This window comes from Siphateles boraxobius, unplaced genomic scaffold, assembly GCF_051911475.1.
Source record: "Siphateles boraxobius isolate OS27281-9 unplaced genomic scaffold, OSU_SipBor_1 66, whole genome shotgun sequence".
NCBI lineage: Eukaryota > Metazoa > Chordata > Actinopteri > Cypriniformes > Leuciscidae > Siphateles > Siphateles boraxobius.
The window spans coordinates 4,391,763-4,409,158 of record NW_027509193.1 but is presented as its reverse complement, the minus strand read 5'-3'; the positions used below and the strand labels follow the sequence as shown (position 1 = coordinate 4,409,158).

At 38.1% G+C, this 17,396-nt stretch overlaps 1 protein-coding gene across 28 annotated transcripts in view; it reads right to left on the bottom strand.

Moving 5' to 3' along the window:
• hgs (hepatocyte growth factor-regulated tyrosine kinase substrate) overlaps positions 1-17,396 on the bottom strand; it is a 23,736-nt gene extending 6,340 nt beyond the window's left edge. For 2 of the 28 annotated variants that reach the window (XM_077211715.1, XM_077211714.1), the window contains exons 1-19: positions 17,080-17,212; positions 15,223-15,307; positions 15,039-15,114; positions 13,422-13,514; positions 12,922-13,045; positions 11,952-12,004; positions 11,796-11,864; positions 10,925-11,049; positions 8,564-8,650; positions 7,727-7,856; positions 5,626-5,724; positions 5,454-5,549; positions 5,334-5,372; positions 4,543-4,704; positions 4,248-4,461; positions 2,562-2,734; positions 2,349-2,489; positions 964-1,141; positions 717-850 (exon numbers count right to left, since the gene is read on the bottom strand). In XM_077211715.1, the coding sequence (XP_077067830.1) occupies positions 717-850; positions 964-1,141; positions 2,349-2,489; positions 2,562-2,734; positions 4,248-4,461; positions 4,543-4,704; positions 5,334-5,372; positions 5,454-5,549; positions 5,626-5,724; positions 7,727-7,856; positions 8,564-8,650; positions 10,925-11,049; positions 11,796-11,864; positions 11,952-12,004; positions 12,922-13,045; positions 13,422-13,514; positions 15,039-15,114; positions 15,223-15,307; positions 17,080-17,116 (2,115 nt within the window). In that variant the 5' untranslated portion in view covers positions 17,117-17,212. Of the gene's footprint in view, positions 1-716; positions 851-963; positions 1,142-2,348; positions 2,490-2,561; positions 2,735-4,247; positions 4,462-4,542; positions 4,705-5,333; positions 5,373-5,453; positions 5,550-5,625; positions 5,725-7,726; positions 7,857-8,563; positions 8,651-10,924; positions 11,050-11,795; positions 11,865-11,951; positions 12,005-12,921; positions 13,046-13,421; positions 13,515-15,038; positions 15,115-15,222; positions 15,308-17,079 lie in introns of all 28 variants that reach the window. The other 26 variants (XM_077211726.1, XM_077211725.1, XM_077211731.1 and 23 more) reach the window with 22 other exon arrangements.

Sequence of the window (17,396 nt, the reverse complement as noted above, 5' to 3'; positions counted from 1 at the left end):
AACGTAACGTTACATGACTTTACAAGCGGTTTTATCTTTCCGCGATAAAACACTCACTGAACGATTACACGTGACATGATCAATTTCAGTAAGTTGTACTGTATCTTTCAATATACCTTCTGATGTTCATTCATGTTTATTTTGTACCGTAACAATCAGCTCACAATAGCTCTTAAACTGACATGCCACAGCGATCACATTAAGAGCGCCAAAACAGCACTTATTGTTTGAATTTCTTAATAAAATTGACATTAATTGAAAACTGTGACTACGTTTCATAAATACAAGGAATGTAAGAAGTGCTGCACGGGGTGTAACTTCAGTGTCTCGGTGCTCTTTGTGTGTAGGGATGGTTTCACTTATAAGAAAAAAAAATCAAAGGCACTTGAGTATTTCATGGCTTAGATTTTAAAAGCAGGTGACAAGCAACGACACACCTACGTTTAATTTCAAAAGTAACAAACCACAAAACGTATTTGGATTTATTGGATGGGGAGTACGTTACAAATAGTGTTCGTAAAGTTTTGTTCACACATCAACTGAAAACAACAGAATCAAATATTGATTATTGGCATTTAAGAATCCATTTCGGTTCACTGAAGTGAGAATCGGATAAAATCAGTTTTTCAACCCAGCCCTAGTACTTGTAATGCTGTAAAAGAATATGATGGTTTTAGGTAAATGTAAGGCTTTTATTCTGCACGGGGTGTCCTGACCTGGTAGCCCTGCGTGGGTGTGGGCTGGTAGTTAGTGTAGGCAGGGGTGGTTGTGGGAGGGGCTTGTCCAGGGGCGACTGGCTGCCCGCTGGTGCCTGCAGGCTGATACATGTAAGCGTTCACCATGTTGGGATCTAAAAAACAGTGGGTAGAGATTCTATTAATAAATGTGAAAAAATAAATTGTAGCACATTAGAAAGCTTATCTAGTTAAATCGTTAACAAAAGGTAAAGGATGTTTGGGCGACCTGCAGGCATGGCCTGGTACGGGCCACCAGCAGACGTCTGTCCGGGCTGGTTCATGTAGACTCCATGCATGGGCGACCCCTCCACTGAACCAGCAGGACTGAACGTGCCTGGATAACTGGGAGGGCCAGCGGGGGGATACACCACCCCTCCGGCCACGTTAGGAGGCAGCGACTGCATCTGCAAACAGAAAATTACAAACAAGGCTGCAACAACTAATCGATCAAATCAGTGAGAATCACAACAATCAGAATTGGATTATCAATTCATTGGGTCTGTGCATTTTAACTCAAGCGATTATTTCCATTTCACAGAAATGATTGTCTGGGTCTCCATTAAACTTTACAGACTGAAGCAGGGGCGACAGAGCACTAGTTCTGACTAAAATATACATTTTGCTAAAATACTTGTTGGAGGTTAAATGCAGGTTTATAATTCTACATGTAACACATGCAACCGTACTTTTATGACAGCTGTAACTGTAAAGGGACTCTTGTAATAGGGAATAAAATGTAATAATTGCTTTGTTCAGATGAGTGAACGTTTGCATTCCTCCTGCAAGTTACCATTAGTGCTTTTGTTTTGATTAATCATCATTTTTAACTTAGTGATTTTAACACTAATTATAAAAATATTATAAACACTTAAAATAGGCTTACCAAAGTGAATCAGGGCAAGACAAAAACACATTTTGAAGATAAGGATTGATCGTGTATTGACCCATTATTTACATTTTGTTATTTATGAAAAAAAAGGGTTGCCTTTAAATGACAAGCAATCAGATTTTTTGTTAACAATATAATATTTATACTATTACTTTTTTGCAAATAATGTACAGCACAGCCTATATAGATACATGAAATATATTTGTTTTCATTACCCTCAATTTTCACACTGACTGGTGCACAACATTGGCAAGGTTGTGGAATAATTTTTTTTTTTTTTTAAATAATGGATTAAGTTTTGGATTTTTCATCTGATCAATTAAAGGATTAGCCAACAGATTTATAGTTTATGAAAAATATGAAAATATAAAAAACTTTGGCCTGTAAGCAGTGTTTGACTAGTTTCATGATGCGTCTTTGTCATGTAACTTTAGTATGAATATAAAACTGAGATGGTTAAGACTGAGATGTTTAAAATGTCTCTCATTTAAACTTTAATAGCAATAAAGAGATGGAAAGTCTGATTCATTTGAAAATGATTTGATATTATTCCCTGTATTAATTTAGTAAAAAAAAAAAAACTTTCATATATCTACAAAGATATACAAATCTTGCATTTACTTGTTAACTTATATTACAATATTATTCATCATGCCTGATTACTTCGTCTGCACACTATGGCAGGCTGCCTGTGTCAAAAGTGTGGATGTAGAGGTGCGCACCTGTGAGTAAGGCAGAGAGAAGGCAGGCATCTGTGCTCTCATCTGAATGGTGTGTTTCTGCTGCTCCAGGCGCATCTGTCTCTCCTTCTCCTGCTCCTGCAGACGCTGAATCGCCAGCTGCCTTTGCATCTCCAGATACTCCTGCATCAACCAATCACAGTCAGTTTCCCCCCCTCGTCACGTGATTCAACGGTAAACAGAAAAGCGACTCGCCTGTTTCTTCTGCCTCATGATCTCCAGTTTCTGGGCAAGCTGGATTTGTCTCTGTCTCTCAGCCTCCTCTGCAGTCCGTCGCAGCTTCTCCCGGTGCTCCTCTCTCAGAGCGTTCAGTGCCGCCCGCGCGTCACGCACCTGCGCCAGCTTGTCCTGAAGACCCTCATAGTACACTGATAGAGAGAGAGAAGACGACATTCAGCATCTCGAGACCTTAGAATTCACTCTGAGAAACCACCAAGCTACAATAATACACTAGTAAAAGCTCATTTTGTATCAAGCTTTCTACACTGCAAGTTTCAAACAAAAAGATTAGGTAAAAAATAGTTTTGATCATTATTTAAATTGATTAATTTTCAAATTTATTTCAAATTATTTTAGTAAATATTTTTTAAAATAATCTAATTAGCCAACATTGGTTAGTGCATTAGTATCATGGCTACTGATAACTAAAAAACAATGAGTTAATTGTAATCTAAAAAAGATCTTTTAAAACCTAGTAATGTTTATCAATGAATTTATCTTCTCCTATATCATTCATAAAAATCTGCCTAACCCACCTACCAACCAAACAATATAACGTCCAATAAACCTAACCTACCAAGCAAGCAACCAAATCCTTATACCTACTAAACTATCTACCTATTAGTGTTGTAGCAGTACTGGAATTTCCAACTTCGATACGATACCTTGCAAAAAATATCAATATTCTATACCATTTTTGATACCATGGGGAAAACTGCCCTATATACATTTAAAAAAAGACAAGTAAACAATCAGTAATAAAATGAGAACAAATAAACAAATTACATTCGATAGCACAAATAAATATAATAGAATAAAGAGAGAAATGAGCATGCCAATATATACATTCAATACTACAGAAATTAAAGTAATCAGATGTAAAATAACACTGGATAGCTTTCAAATATCAAATACTGATTAATGCTTACAATTTAGAAGTTTATAAATTTAGAAATTAGATTTAGAAGAAGTTATTCAGTCAAGAGCAGAGAGTGATTTTCTCTTCGCCTTTGGTTCTTTGATTATCATGACAGACAGCAGCAGGTTTATTAGGCTGCTGTCACTTTAAGAGCGTATGCACTGTTACACAACATGCGTTATCTTTCTCAACTAATTAGATTCCAAAACTGACTGTTCACATGAATACTTGGCAAGATGGGCTTTTTGGCAAGTATCTTGGCAAGATGTGTGTCAATTCACCATCAGAGAGAAAAGAAAGTGAATGTGCAGTTGGAGTCGGTGTATCGATACTGCAGATGAGTATTCGAGCGTTTCCGATATTTCGGTATCAATACATATTAAAATATAGATCTTTTTGACATCACTACTCCCTACCTACTGACCTATCTAAATATTGTTTTGATCCAAATGATTGTCCCATTTTACAAAACGTAAATTGAATTTAAAAGAATTTAACAGTAAAAATCAAATTCACTTGTTGACGTTTTCAGTGCACAAGGGAAAAACCTCACTAACTGACGATTAAACCATATTAAGATTATTCTCGTTCTCAATAATTAACGGTTTTATTAAATAGTACATGCAGCCATTGACCAGATCACATGTTTTGGAGGCCAATTTGCACCTATATTTAGCACTGTTCAATAATGTTGATACCAGGTGGAAACGGGCCTGAAACACAAACATGCGCACATGACTCACTTCTCTTTTCATCCAGCTGGTTGAGTATTTCCAGCAGCTGAGGGTGCATGTTGTTAATGGATTGGAAGAGAGAGAGCACGGAGCTGTCATTGGTGATGCTGCGGCCGCGCATGTGGTTGCTCTTCATTCGGTTAAGGAACGTGGTGACGGCATTCTGCAAGGCCTTCAGGAACTGCTCGTGGTTCTCCTCAGATTCTCCATTCTGATACTGCTGCTGAAGAAACAGACGCAAGACATTCAGCGGAGAACATGAGTAATGTTAAACAGTGACTATCCATTTTAGAGCTCCAAGTACCTCCACTATGTTGATGGGTTGGACTGGAGCGTGGCTTTCCACTGGTTGGCTGATTGGCACGGGCTCAGCCAGTGAAACAGGAGCGGGAGCAGAGGGTGTGGGACTCTTGCGAACCTCTTCCTGTTTCTTCTCCCAGTAAGTTCTGTTCAGGTAACGGGCCAGCTGAAAATAATATTTCACAATATTACTTTATTTTTGAGTATGGAAGCTTGTTTCCGCCACAGAATAAAACAATTTAAAAGATAATTGCGATTTTTTTCCTCGCACAATTCTGACTTCTTTTCTCAGAATTGTGAAATATAAACTTGCAATAGCGAGTTATGTCAAATTCTGAGGAAAGAATACTTTTTTTCTACTAATTTTCTTTTTTTCTAATACTTTTTTTTACTTTTTTTTCTCTAGTTTTCTTTAGTTATCAAGTCAGAATTCTGTGATATAAAGTCATACATTGCTAGAAAAAAATGTCTAAATTTCAAGATAAAAAGTCACAATTATAAAAAAAATAAGTATTTTTTCCCCATTAGAATTGGACTTTATAACTCGCAATTGTAAGAAAAAAAAGTCAATTATGAGATAAAATGTTGCAATAACCTTTTTTTAATTTTTTTTAACTTCAGCATATTTACTTTACTAATATACATTCATAGTCTTGATATGAGGGTAAATGAATGAGGATTTTTCGTGTTTATTGCCTAAAATCGCTTTTACTCAATTGTAAGTCACTTTGGCTAAAAGTGTCTCCAAAGTGAATAAATGCAAGTGTAACCATTCCTTTAAATGATTGTTTTTACCTCTGGATCCACGTCTTCGGCTGATGGAGCCGATGAGTTCTGAAATGTAAAAAGCGGAACAATTTAGCCTCTAAAGAAAAATGTTATCGCCAATTCATTACTTAAATGAAGGACTCTTACCACAGCTGAGGAGTAGAGAGTGCTGACAGGAGGGGCAGAGGAAGTCACAGGGGTGGGATCTGCTTTGGGGTACGCAGAGTAAGGGTTCTTCTGTCTCTGTAAACACACACACAAGATCATCACGTGCCCCTTCATTTCTGCAGACAGCAGCGTTATCTTGTAGCCATCTCACCATTCTCTCCTTCTCCTCCGCTTCACTCTGAGACAGAGCGATGGCCAGCTGCAGCTCCTCTTCCTCCTGCAGCGCGGCCTCGTCTCTTTTCGGGGGCATCTGAGGAGCAGAGCAGCAAGAGGTAGTCAGGACGAAACAACAGGCAGGTGAGGAGAGGGGGCTGGGCGCATTTTCATTCAAATTTGTTTTCATTTAAATATTAGCAAGGCACACGTATAGACATTTTGGCTGACACATTTTTTTTTTTTTTAAATAAGAATATTGGCCAGTATTAAAATGTTATACTATTGGGTCTACAAAAAAGGGGGTATAAGAACATTACATAAAGAGTTTACAGTTTAAACTGAAATTAATAATAATTATTAATTAATAAGGGGTCATATCACTGCCTTCCACCGATTCGGGCAAGTTAAAAAATGATAAATAAAATAAAAACACCAACACCGACACTGACATGATCACTGATATGCTGTACATCTACATTAAAGGTGAAGAGTGTAATTTCTACACTATTAACGGTACCAAATGAAACCGCAATCTGTTAGCCGGACAAAACATTGGCTCTATATTTGGTGTGAAACTGCATAATTGGTGTGAAAATACACCACTAAAAGTCTTTAGTCAGTAAGATTTTTTTAAAGCAATGAATACTTTCATTCAGCAAGGATGCATTAAATTGATCAAAAGTGACAGTAAAGATATTTAAGGCCCCAATATACTTCAAGCTGTTGTGACGTCAAACACCAAACATTGAACAAAATCAGGCGAAAACGAAGTCCATTTTGTGTTTGTTTCGGGAGTTGGAAACAGTTGATTTGTTCGCCCCGGCTGGTAAACACCTTCAAACTACCATTGGTCTGTGTTGATGATGTAATAGGTGGGTGTGGCTCTGAGGCTCCACCTTCTTTCCCGTGGAAATCTTCTCTGGTTAATTTCGGTTCGGTTTCTGTTTTTTCCAAGGCTGACAAACTTAGTGTTAAAATGTATTGCAAAGTCCGTGCTTGAAATCCATTTGACAATTTACACTAGAGAAGAACTAGAAGTTATGAAGAAGTGTGGCATTTTGCGAACACGCGCTACGTGCTGCCAATCACAACACACTGGGCCAGCTAACCAATCACAGCACATTTCATATTTCGGAAGGAGGGGCTTTTAGCGAAAACGACGCGTTCGGGACAGATTGGGAAGAAAGGAGCTGTAATAATGTAAAATATCTGGATCTGGAGTAGAGTGAGTGGTCAAAAGTACCAACTTCGGTACTGAAATATAAAACATGTGACGATATCAGCCTTTCCCTCTATTGCATTTTGAGCGCTGTTGAACAGATTCTTAAATTCCTCTGATTGGCCATTGTGTTTATGCGCTCAACACAATTGTCTGTGATTGGCTACAATGATCAACTATGACATCTTTACGCTCTTCACCGAGTGCTTACACAGATACACACGGGAGCGTTTGAAAGTGCTGTCTATCCCCTGATATCCCCTTGTTGATCATTGTAGCCAATCAGAGACACTTTAAGTGTCGTTTTCTCACCGCTGTCATTTTTGTTGTGTTTACTTGTTATCGAGAGGAAAGCGCACAGCACATATTCATCTAACCTTCGCTCTCAGCAGCGTGGACGGCGTTGGGATGTTCACTAACAGTATATCACTGCTCACGTATTTCAAACGTCTTTTTAAGCTCTAGGCGAAGAACGATAAAGAACTTCGCCGCAAGCATAGGAGACTTCTTTCAAAAACATTTTATAAAATCTTACCAACCCCAAACTTTTTAGCAATGTTGTAATTATAATAGCAAATAAACAAACTAATCTGAAAACAGTCTGTTTGTTTAAACTAGTGGCACAGAAATGATACACTTCACCTTTAAATGTTGCGTTCATTACTGATTGGAGTGGGATTGACAGTAAGCACACAAACTCGACAGTAATATGTGCTCTCACCCATGAGCCTCAAAATTGCTTTGCATTTAAGATCCAAATAAACTGGTGATGATGATTAAACTCTTGTATTATTGTCCGTTTTTATACATTTTGGTGGCATGCTTCATAATTGTGACGCCCATGAGTGTGAACACTCTATGAAATGTAACTACTTACTGCTTCGGTGGGCACTACCTGAGACTGCTGGGACAGAGGGCTGGTCAGGTACTCAGGGGGAAGCTCGGACTGCCCAGCGCTGGCGGCCTTCCCTTCAGCTTTTCTAGGAGGGGGAGAGAGGGACGGGTGGCTGGTGAAGAGGAGGGTTTAGGAGACACAATCAACCTGGTCAATCTCTGGAAGTCAGCAGGCTTATGAACATGAGGGACAACTCAAAGATAAGATTACAATACAAAAATATATTACAATATATTGTGGGGGGGGGGGGGGATTAAAAGTTGCAACATTCAAAAACGTAGTGAGCTACCTTTCAATCAAATGCCTACATAAGCTACACCTAACTGTGATGAGTCATAAGTGACTGATACGGGACTATCTGCATAGGGAGCAACTGTCACTTTTGATTAATTTAATACACCCTTGCTGAAAAAAAGTATTAATTAACAAACAAACAAAAATGTACTGTCCCCAAACTTTTGAATTAGGGCTGAACGATTTTGGAAAATAGTCGATATTTAAGCAATTAATATGCTATTCTTTTTTAAGCTCTTTATCTTCTGTTTTATTCAACAAATACAAGCAATAAATAATTGCATGGTATGACCAACACAATATTAGATAGATTAAACATAAACTGTTCTTTCCTGTAGGCCAGACCTATATGTTACAGGGTTTTTCCTGGGTCAACATGGTCTTCCAAACACACAGTTAAAAGTAGCCCTACCCAGTTGATCTGCGAGCCCAATACTGACAATAAATTTAAAATAAAAGCAAAGAAACAGTTTGTGATTTTTGCTTATTTTATTTTGATATCTCATATTATGTATGATCTCTTACCTTGATGTTTGTTTCTTTTGTTCCTCACTGTTTACACTTGGTTGCTCACTCTTTTTTTTTGGCCCCTCATTTTCTTCTGGACTGTGGCTGAGAATTATTCAGTTTACAAACTCTTCCAAATTATATATAAGCTATGCAATTATCAGACACCGATAAGATCCTTTTTTGCTAGACCTGATAATTATTTTGGTGTATAATAATATCAATATAAAAAAGTAGCATTAAAAAAAATAGCATTAAAAAAAGTTTATTTTAAATAATAGTCTCATTTTCCACCATATACAATCAAATACAATTAGCAGCTAGCTAACAACAACTTGCTTTTTGCTTTGTTCTTGGTTTCAACTCACTCCAATCTAAACTTAATGATTTAATAGGTAATTTTCTACACAATTGTCATATAAATAACCTGAAAATACTGTGGATAGTTAAGGCTAATTCTTACTAGCCACTCTTGCTAAATGGGGTAAAGCACACTTGCGTTCTCATTTCAGAGGTGTTCTGAGTAAACGATTCGTTATACACTAGTGATGGGCTGATCATGAACGATTACTTCATTTTGAACAAATCTTTATTATGACTCGAGTTTTCTCAGAGAAAGATTCGTTCAGTTTGTGTTGAACGCACATGCACAACATCCAATAGGTTCTGTACAGGAGACAGAAATGACTAGCTCACCTCCTGAGTCTTCAGGTCCGAGTCATTTGTTCCTTTGTCACGTGACGTGACAGGTGTATTGAATACAGAAATGAGTTCCCAAACTTTCTTATAAACAAGCGCGCAGTCAGTATTTTTCTTAACTCTTACAGTTACTTGATACGTTTCTGGTCTCAAATTGTAGGTTTTCTCCAATTACAAATTATAAATGTGCGTATTTCTGTCATGATGGTTATTTTCCATAAAACTGAAAATGTGGTAAAGAGTTGGTTAATGCTTTAAACTTTATCCGTATGATGGGGAAAATCACTTTGCTAAAGCAAATACCTACATATTATAACAACATACTTTTAGGGGCCAAAGGAACGAACGACTCGAACCTAAAGACTCGAGAAGTGAACTAATAATTTCTGTATCCGGTACACACTGCATAACTCAGCTTATGTGACGTGACAAAATATTCAGATCGGGAGGTGAGGTAAACTAACAGACCGCATAGCCTGAAGACCCAGCTAAGCAATGAATAAATCATTTTCTGTTTCTCATCATTGGGCCTTGGTTGCATTATACATTTTCTATTATTCAAAATGTGATTAACGTTGCGCAAGTAGATGTATTGGAGAATTTGGACGTTAACATGTAATTATATTCTGCTGAAATGAACAAAATTTCTTGGAAAAAAGATTTGTTCATTTTGATGAACGAGATTCAAAGATCCAAGTCAGTAAAATGATCCGGACTTCCCATCACTATTATACACCGATTTAGACAGTGACGTCATATTGCGATATTATCGCAAATGCAATTAATCGTTCAGCCCTATTTCGAATGGTAGTGTGTCAAACGCACCCCACCCCAAGCATGATACTCGACTCACAATTGATTTCAAAATTTGGCAGCTGTATGAAGAGTCTTACAACAACAACAAAAATCTCCTTTTGTGAGATTTCATTTTTGTGTGAATTATTATAGGCATCATGACAGTAAAAAAACTAAATGAACAACACAGTAGCTGTGGTTCTATCCACCAATTTTAATAAGAATTTGGGGATTTTACATAAAAAAAAAAAGCTGGATGGAAATGCCAAGATGCGAGTAAATTCAAAAAATTTAATTGATGTGGAATTTGTTTTATCCATTAAGAAGACATGTGCATAAACTATGATGGAAACACATTTACCGAATAAATCTCTCGATGCATTAAAACAAACCAAAATAACTTTGCCTCAGAAGATGTGATTGGATCACTGGACTAACCAGCAGACCAATCACATCACAGCATCTCAAATGTTGGTTTGATCGTTCAGTCAAAGTCTGAGTCAAAGTCTGTCATGAATGATTTGCGTTAATTCCCTTCGCAGAAGCGTTTCACACGATTGCGTTCCCAAACATAAGGCGTCCGAATACAAGATAACATGACCGTGTCTGCGTTTCATCTGCGCGCTCTGAACTGCAAGTCATTTATGATGTAGGAAAAAGAGCCTAAATGGTTTCCCAACTGCAGCAAAATTCCCATATTTATAACAGATATTCAGCACCAAATACCCAGTAAGTGACGATTTTGTTTTCTTGAACACAAGATATGGAAACGCTGCTTTGATCGCAAATGTTTTATGTGTTATTCTAATTTCGCGCATAAATTAAATTCCCAACATTGAATTAAAACATAGCAAGTTATAGATATCAGTCTTCACATATACTCACTTGTTGAGAATCTCAAAGCAGGGCTCACACACTCGCACCTCCTTCTCAATGCCAAACTTGGGAATGGTAGAGTACTTCGAAGAGCACTTCCCACAGAAAATCTGCCCACATGCCCTGCAGTGGTGCTGAATGAAGAGCCACCAGCCATTATACATCATGAGATCAGCTTACATGGGCCAGTGCTTCTCAAACCTGTCCTGGAGCCCCCCCATCACTGCACATTTTGGATGTGTCCCACGTCAGGCACCCAATTCGAAGCGGTATTTGAAATTGCCCCCTAAATTCTCTACATTACTCCACTGAGTGCGCCGAATGGGCAGCTGCTTTTGCATAGTTTTGGCTTGGAGTTTAAAAATCATTTGAAACTTTGCAAACTGGCAGCTCCAGTAGTAATGAAAAGATGCATCTTCGAACTCTGTCATGGAAACTAGCATGTATAAACTATAATTAAACAATAATCATCTAAAAAGGAATTTATACCAGCATGATATTACACTGTACCCACATTGGACCAGCAGCTTAGAAAATGGATGGATGATTCAGCCAAGGGCGAGACGCGGGAATTCATTCGACGTGACAGTCAGAGTGCATTATGGGTATTCTCTAGCCGTTGAGTGCACATCGGTTGTATACTCGTTATTGCGGTGCATTGTGGGATTGAATGAGTGCACTCGATAACATACAGCATGGTTTCGGACACCACTAAAAATGGCTGACCCCTCAAATAGTGTCCTATTTAAGGGTGTTAGATGAGGGAGACATACAAAATGTGGTGAGGGTCCTCAGGACATCTTTGAGAAACACTGATATAGGCTACTTCATAAACATTATATAGCTCAGTATGGTAGATTATCAAAGGAACGGTCTGTACCTTTCGGGTCATAACACCAAACTGAACCCTACATCTGTGACACTCCTCTGCATCCACCCAATCAGGGGCCTGAAAAAAAAAGAAAAAAAAAACATGACAAACCAAACCCCAGAGAGTGTGTAGAACGTATTCGCTTTACACAACAGTTATTCTTACCCTCTCTGCTGCAAACATGGCATCACTCTCCTTGAACTCTGGGAAGACGTGACCTGATCAAATAGAAGTGATTGTATTTCTTTAGAAAGTGTCATAGCGGTCAATAAGCAACTATTGTTGTTGTGATGCCACATCCACACATACAGCATTTTTAGCATTCTGTATTGTTGTCATAGTAGATGTTTGTACAGTTGGATCCCCTTACATTGTTGGTAGGCAGCATAAATGCGCAAAACCAGTGACCGATATATCATCAAGGCCAATATATCAGACGATATTTGTCAGTTTTTAATTATCGATACTGGCTGGCAGATATGTTTTTCTTTAATGGCCAATGTGTCGGAAGTGAGACTTTTATTTTGAAAGCGCTGAGAACGCCAGTGCCTGAGCATCCGAGCTCCCATTCTCCATCTTTGTTAGTTTATTGTCTCAGTTGTAAGTGTTTCAGTAAGTATCAAAGTATCTAATACTTTTATTAGACAGAGCTGTTAAACCAAGAACTTAAACGGTCCACTTAAAGCTATTATAGCATTTGCTTTTTCTATTATTAGTAATATAATGGCAAATGCTACAATAGTTCCTTATCTACCATCAACAATCAGCAAATACACCTTTATATCGTTAAAACAAGTCTTTGAATATCTAGTAAGCATCTAATGTCACAAACTTGCATACGTGACTGTCTGCGTGACTGTAAATCAATTGCACTGCACGTGTGTCGAACTTCCATCCACGGTGCTATGAAAGCTGTGCGGACACGACTATGCGAGAGACGGAGAGTGAAGTCAATCACCATTCAAAAATCACATCTTATTTTACGGACATTCTAATTTAAAAACGAATCGAATGTTTTTGCTATTTATTTTGCATTGGCAAATTTTTGTTTAACTTGCAGTAGTGTATAAATATATCATTTTGGTTACTGCAAATTGCTGTATGTGTGAACTCCCCTTTAGTTTATGAATCTTACCTTCCACCTTCATGATCTGATAGGTATCCTGGATGACTTTGTACTTGGGCTCGTTGCGGAAGGCGTGAGACCAGGCCTGGATCAGATAAAGGATCTTGTTCTTCACATTCGGTTCGGGTTGTTTCTAAACACAGAAGAGTCACATTCTCTCAGTGATGGCTTAAAAAACAAGCTCTGAGCTCTGAACTCAGAAGTTGACTAACCAGCTCATAAAAACACACACATGAGAACAACAATATATCAAGCCACCTCAAATCCTTCTCTGGGGTTGTCAATCTCACAGAAAATCAACAAAAGAACTCCAAATCCAAAGTTTATTGTCTGATTACTTCTGGAACTCCCCTCAGCAAAATAAACATGTGACGACGATGACACAATCAGGAAGTACAGTTTAGCATGATTCACTGGGTCTGACCCACTTGGAAAGATCATTTGGCGGGGCCAAAGACTCTTAAAGCAACAGTCTGCAGGACAGACAGGTTGAATTTAGCAGCAATCACCTTGAACAGCTCCTTCAGCTCCTCCATTGTCTGCTTACAGGCCACTTCATCATGAATCGTCTGGCCACAGTTCTTCACCACTGACTCCAGGACCTGTTGACAAGCAAATGCTAACTTACACACATGACCTTGACTGATCGGGAGCACAATACAAAACTTTTCTTTTTAGAATCTCTTGTATGTACCCAACATTAAAGTGCTACTCTTATGCTATTTTAAAGGTTTTCAGTTTTGTTTTGGGGTCTCCTACAATAGGTTTACATGCATCCATGGTCAAAAAACACTTTCATTTTCTCATAATATACAGTACATTGCTGCATGACCTCATTTCTCAGTGTCTGAAAACAGTTTGTTCGCAGATTCAGTATTTTTAATCCCCTTCTTTCAGCAAGCCTCCTCTGCTCTGATTGTGGAAACTGTGGTTCCTTATTATTGTGATCCAACATTTGCCTCGCATTTCAGGATGAAAAGACAAACATTTCAAGTGAAGGATATTCCACTTCTTGTCTCCGAGACTGTGTTATGATCTATATGGCCTTATTATTTTTATTTTGAGTATTAAAGTGATGATACACAGGGCAACTTTTTGAGCAATGTTGGTGGGCAATGTTGTCGTCAACGGGCAACCAGATGAGAGACAGGGCCCACGACCGATCTAAATTATCCAGATAGAAATGTATTGCCCATTTTCAATGTGAAAGTGCCCAAGCAACAATGCTCAAAAAGTTGCCCTGTGTATCATCACATTTAGGCTTATCATTATTGCTGATCACTGTTGATATGCTATATCTTTACCATAAAACTCTTACGACAAACATGTCTCCTAATATCTTCAATTGTTGCGTATACCGAGCTGCAGCAGACACATTTGTAAACGACTTTACTTGGATCCATTGTGCGAGCTGTCTCTTTAATATGGCGTGGTTTATATACATGTTGCTGCTGATTGGGCTCTCATTTTAGACACCCACCAAACAAGAGAAAACGTATCTCAAACCCTGTTGCACACAGTTTCCATGAAACATGTTGTTCAACACGGAAACAGCAGCAAAACGTTGCGCACCGGTTTGAGCTTGAACGTGCCCCTGTTGTGTTTGGTCTCCTCTTCTCTGATTGGTCAGATGGCTCCGTCTGTTTATGAATGGTTTGCAACAGGCGCTCTAAAGCCCAATGTACTGTATACTTCTGCCGTCCGCGTTACGTAATTTCTGTCATCAAGAGGGTCCGCGCCGCGGATGTCCACACACACGTTCAACGGTGCATATGCGAGTGACTTGAGCGCTTGAAAACAAAGTCCACAAGATAGTGCACTCATACCAAATTCGTCTTTCCGTGATCACGACCAAAGGAGTATACTTTGAAAAGCTTGCGAGCTCAACTCTGCACAAGACGTTGATTAAAGCGGAAAATGCAAATGCATGAAACCTGTTGTAGGAGACCTCCAAAACAAAATTTTAAATAGTATAATAGGGGCACTTTAATGTATTTGTCATTTATTCCAAGTTTTTTTTTTACAATTTATCTTTAAACTTTTTATCCTCAATTTCTTTTTTGCGTCCAGTTTGAAAGCCCCTGGTCTAGAGTGCTCAACATATAATGAAGAGGATTGACCCTTACCTCAAGAGCATACAGCGCTACATGTGGATTTTTGTCATTGAGTTTTTTCTTGATGGCACCAATTGCATATTTTGCCCTGGTGGTGGGAAATGTCATTAACAGTATATAAGGAAGTCAAGGCAATATTTATGACTCCTACTCTTTGACTGACATGCAAACATGACCAAATGTTTTATGTTCTTACTGCGTATCGCCTTGTCGAATGAGGTCACATATCTGCAGAATGGACTCCCAGTCGGTCTCCAGCAGCAGCTGGCTGGTAGCCTTATCTGTAAAGATTGGAGGGATCACATGTCTGATCAGAATCAATTCTATCAAGATATGTTTACTGAAACATGGGGAAAAAACATGTTCAGGTTGGACAGTAAAGACCCTTTTTGAGCTGACGTCACAATTATGTCACGGCGTTAGCTGGAGGCAAAACAAAGGGAAAACTGGAGGCGGCCAATACAAACCAGCACAAATTCGGCTGTATAAGGAGCTTAAAATGTCATCTTGTTGTGTTGTTGGGTGCAAGAATCTACGGAGTACAGGCTTTTTAAATTTTATCGCATAATGTCTTCTAAACCATTGTGATTAATTGTGAATCATCTTTGATTGTATACATTGTTGTGATTGATTGTGATTTGTGACTAGACTTTTTGAAGAATCTTGTAAGAAAGAATAATCAAATACAAAGTTAAAAAATGTATTTGCTGTATCTGGAATTTTTTTATTTCTAGAAAATATTCACATCATTAAAATTGCACTGTAATGTCACTCTTTACATGGTTGTCTTCTGGCCTTGGCGCTGGCTGGGCAGAACTTCGGAAAGTACCACACAAGTCGTGTATGTGACCATTCAGCAAATAGGCATCTAACAATTTATATGCCCTCAGTTTCTCTTTATGCTCGGTTACTCTATCAGGTAGGTGTAGAAGTAAAGCAAATCAACCGGAGGCAATCCTGTTGATCGTCCAACCATTGAGTACATTGTGTACAGGTCGGCAAATCTGGTTCCGTCCATTAAAATTAACTTTTGCAAATAACAATCGTGGTCCTGGACAGTGAGTGACCTTACACATTAAGATAAAATCAGATTTTCTTCAGTCATTGTAAAAAAATCAAGCTAACAAAACTTGCTAACTAGCGTTAGTGAAGCAGTCAAAATACAAATTACACAATATTCACAAAAAAGAAAGAAAACTTTAATTGATTATTTTGTTGTTTGATATCTCACTTTAAAATTATTGTACATGTTACCTAATTCAAAATCAGAAATGTACACAATTTAATCAATATTGCACAATTACAAGATAGATAGATAGATGTACAGATAAAGCTTTGTGAAGTCTTGGAAAAGCAACTGATGTGTGAAACAGGAAGTTACTGTTATGTGGTGAATCTGTATGTAAGTGGACCAAAACATCCTCTCTCTCTTTATAGCAGCTCTCGATTACATGAGCAAACAGGAAGAACCAACCGTGACTAACGGGAATACACTAAAATACACCTTCAAAATCCTCAAATGACACTTTTCCAAAAGGTGTGAGCAACTGAAAACTGAAATATTTATTTGAAATGCAATTACAATATGCCAAATTAAATGTGCTGTATAGATGAATTGCCTTGCCAACAGCAAATTTTGTCAATGACAAACAAAATTCACTGCCAATGACATTAGACACACACGACGGATTACATAAAGGGAAAAACCCTTACATGATTTGTTATTTTATGATTTTTGTAGCTTGTGAAATAGAGGCCTGAAAATAGCTTTAGCTCCGATGCGCTGCTAACTAGCTTACATAAGATAAATTAATTGATTTATGTAGGACACTAACAACACAATAAATTTGAACTGAACTGAAAAGGATAGTCGCAATGTCATGTTTAAGTTCGTGTCACTGGTGTGTTTGAATGTTCGATGGGAAAAATAAAGACAATAGATGTTGAGGGCTAACATTACCGTGACTATTGAAGCTGGGCTAGTGTTAGCATTAACAGACTCATTGGTCTGTCAGTCAGAATTAACACCGAAAACATCAAATATAATACATACCCAACAGTCTCTCAAATGTTCCGCCGCCTTTGCCCATGTCTAATCTCTGATATCGGGACGATCTCGGAGTCTGTTTTGCTGTTGTTCACCTGTGTGAATAAGCGAGTTTCACTGCCGGGTAACACACGCATGCGCACAAGAAAGACGCGAATGTCAAATAAAAGTCCAAGTTACAGAAACATTAGTCACTCCCTGTATAGCCAGAGTGATAAAAAAAAGAGTATGCTTTGTTATTAAATTACATTCGTATTTATAATAAAATATGTAATAATAAACATATCCTTCGTGTCTGTCGTTTTCCACATGTGTGTGTGTGT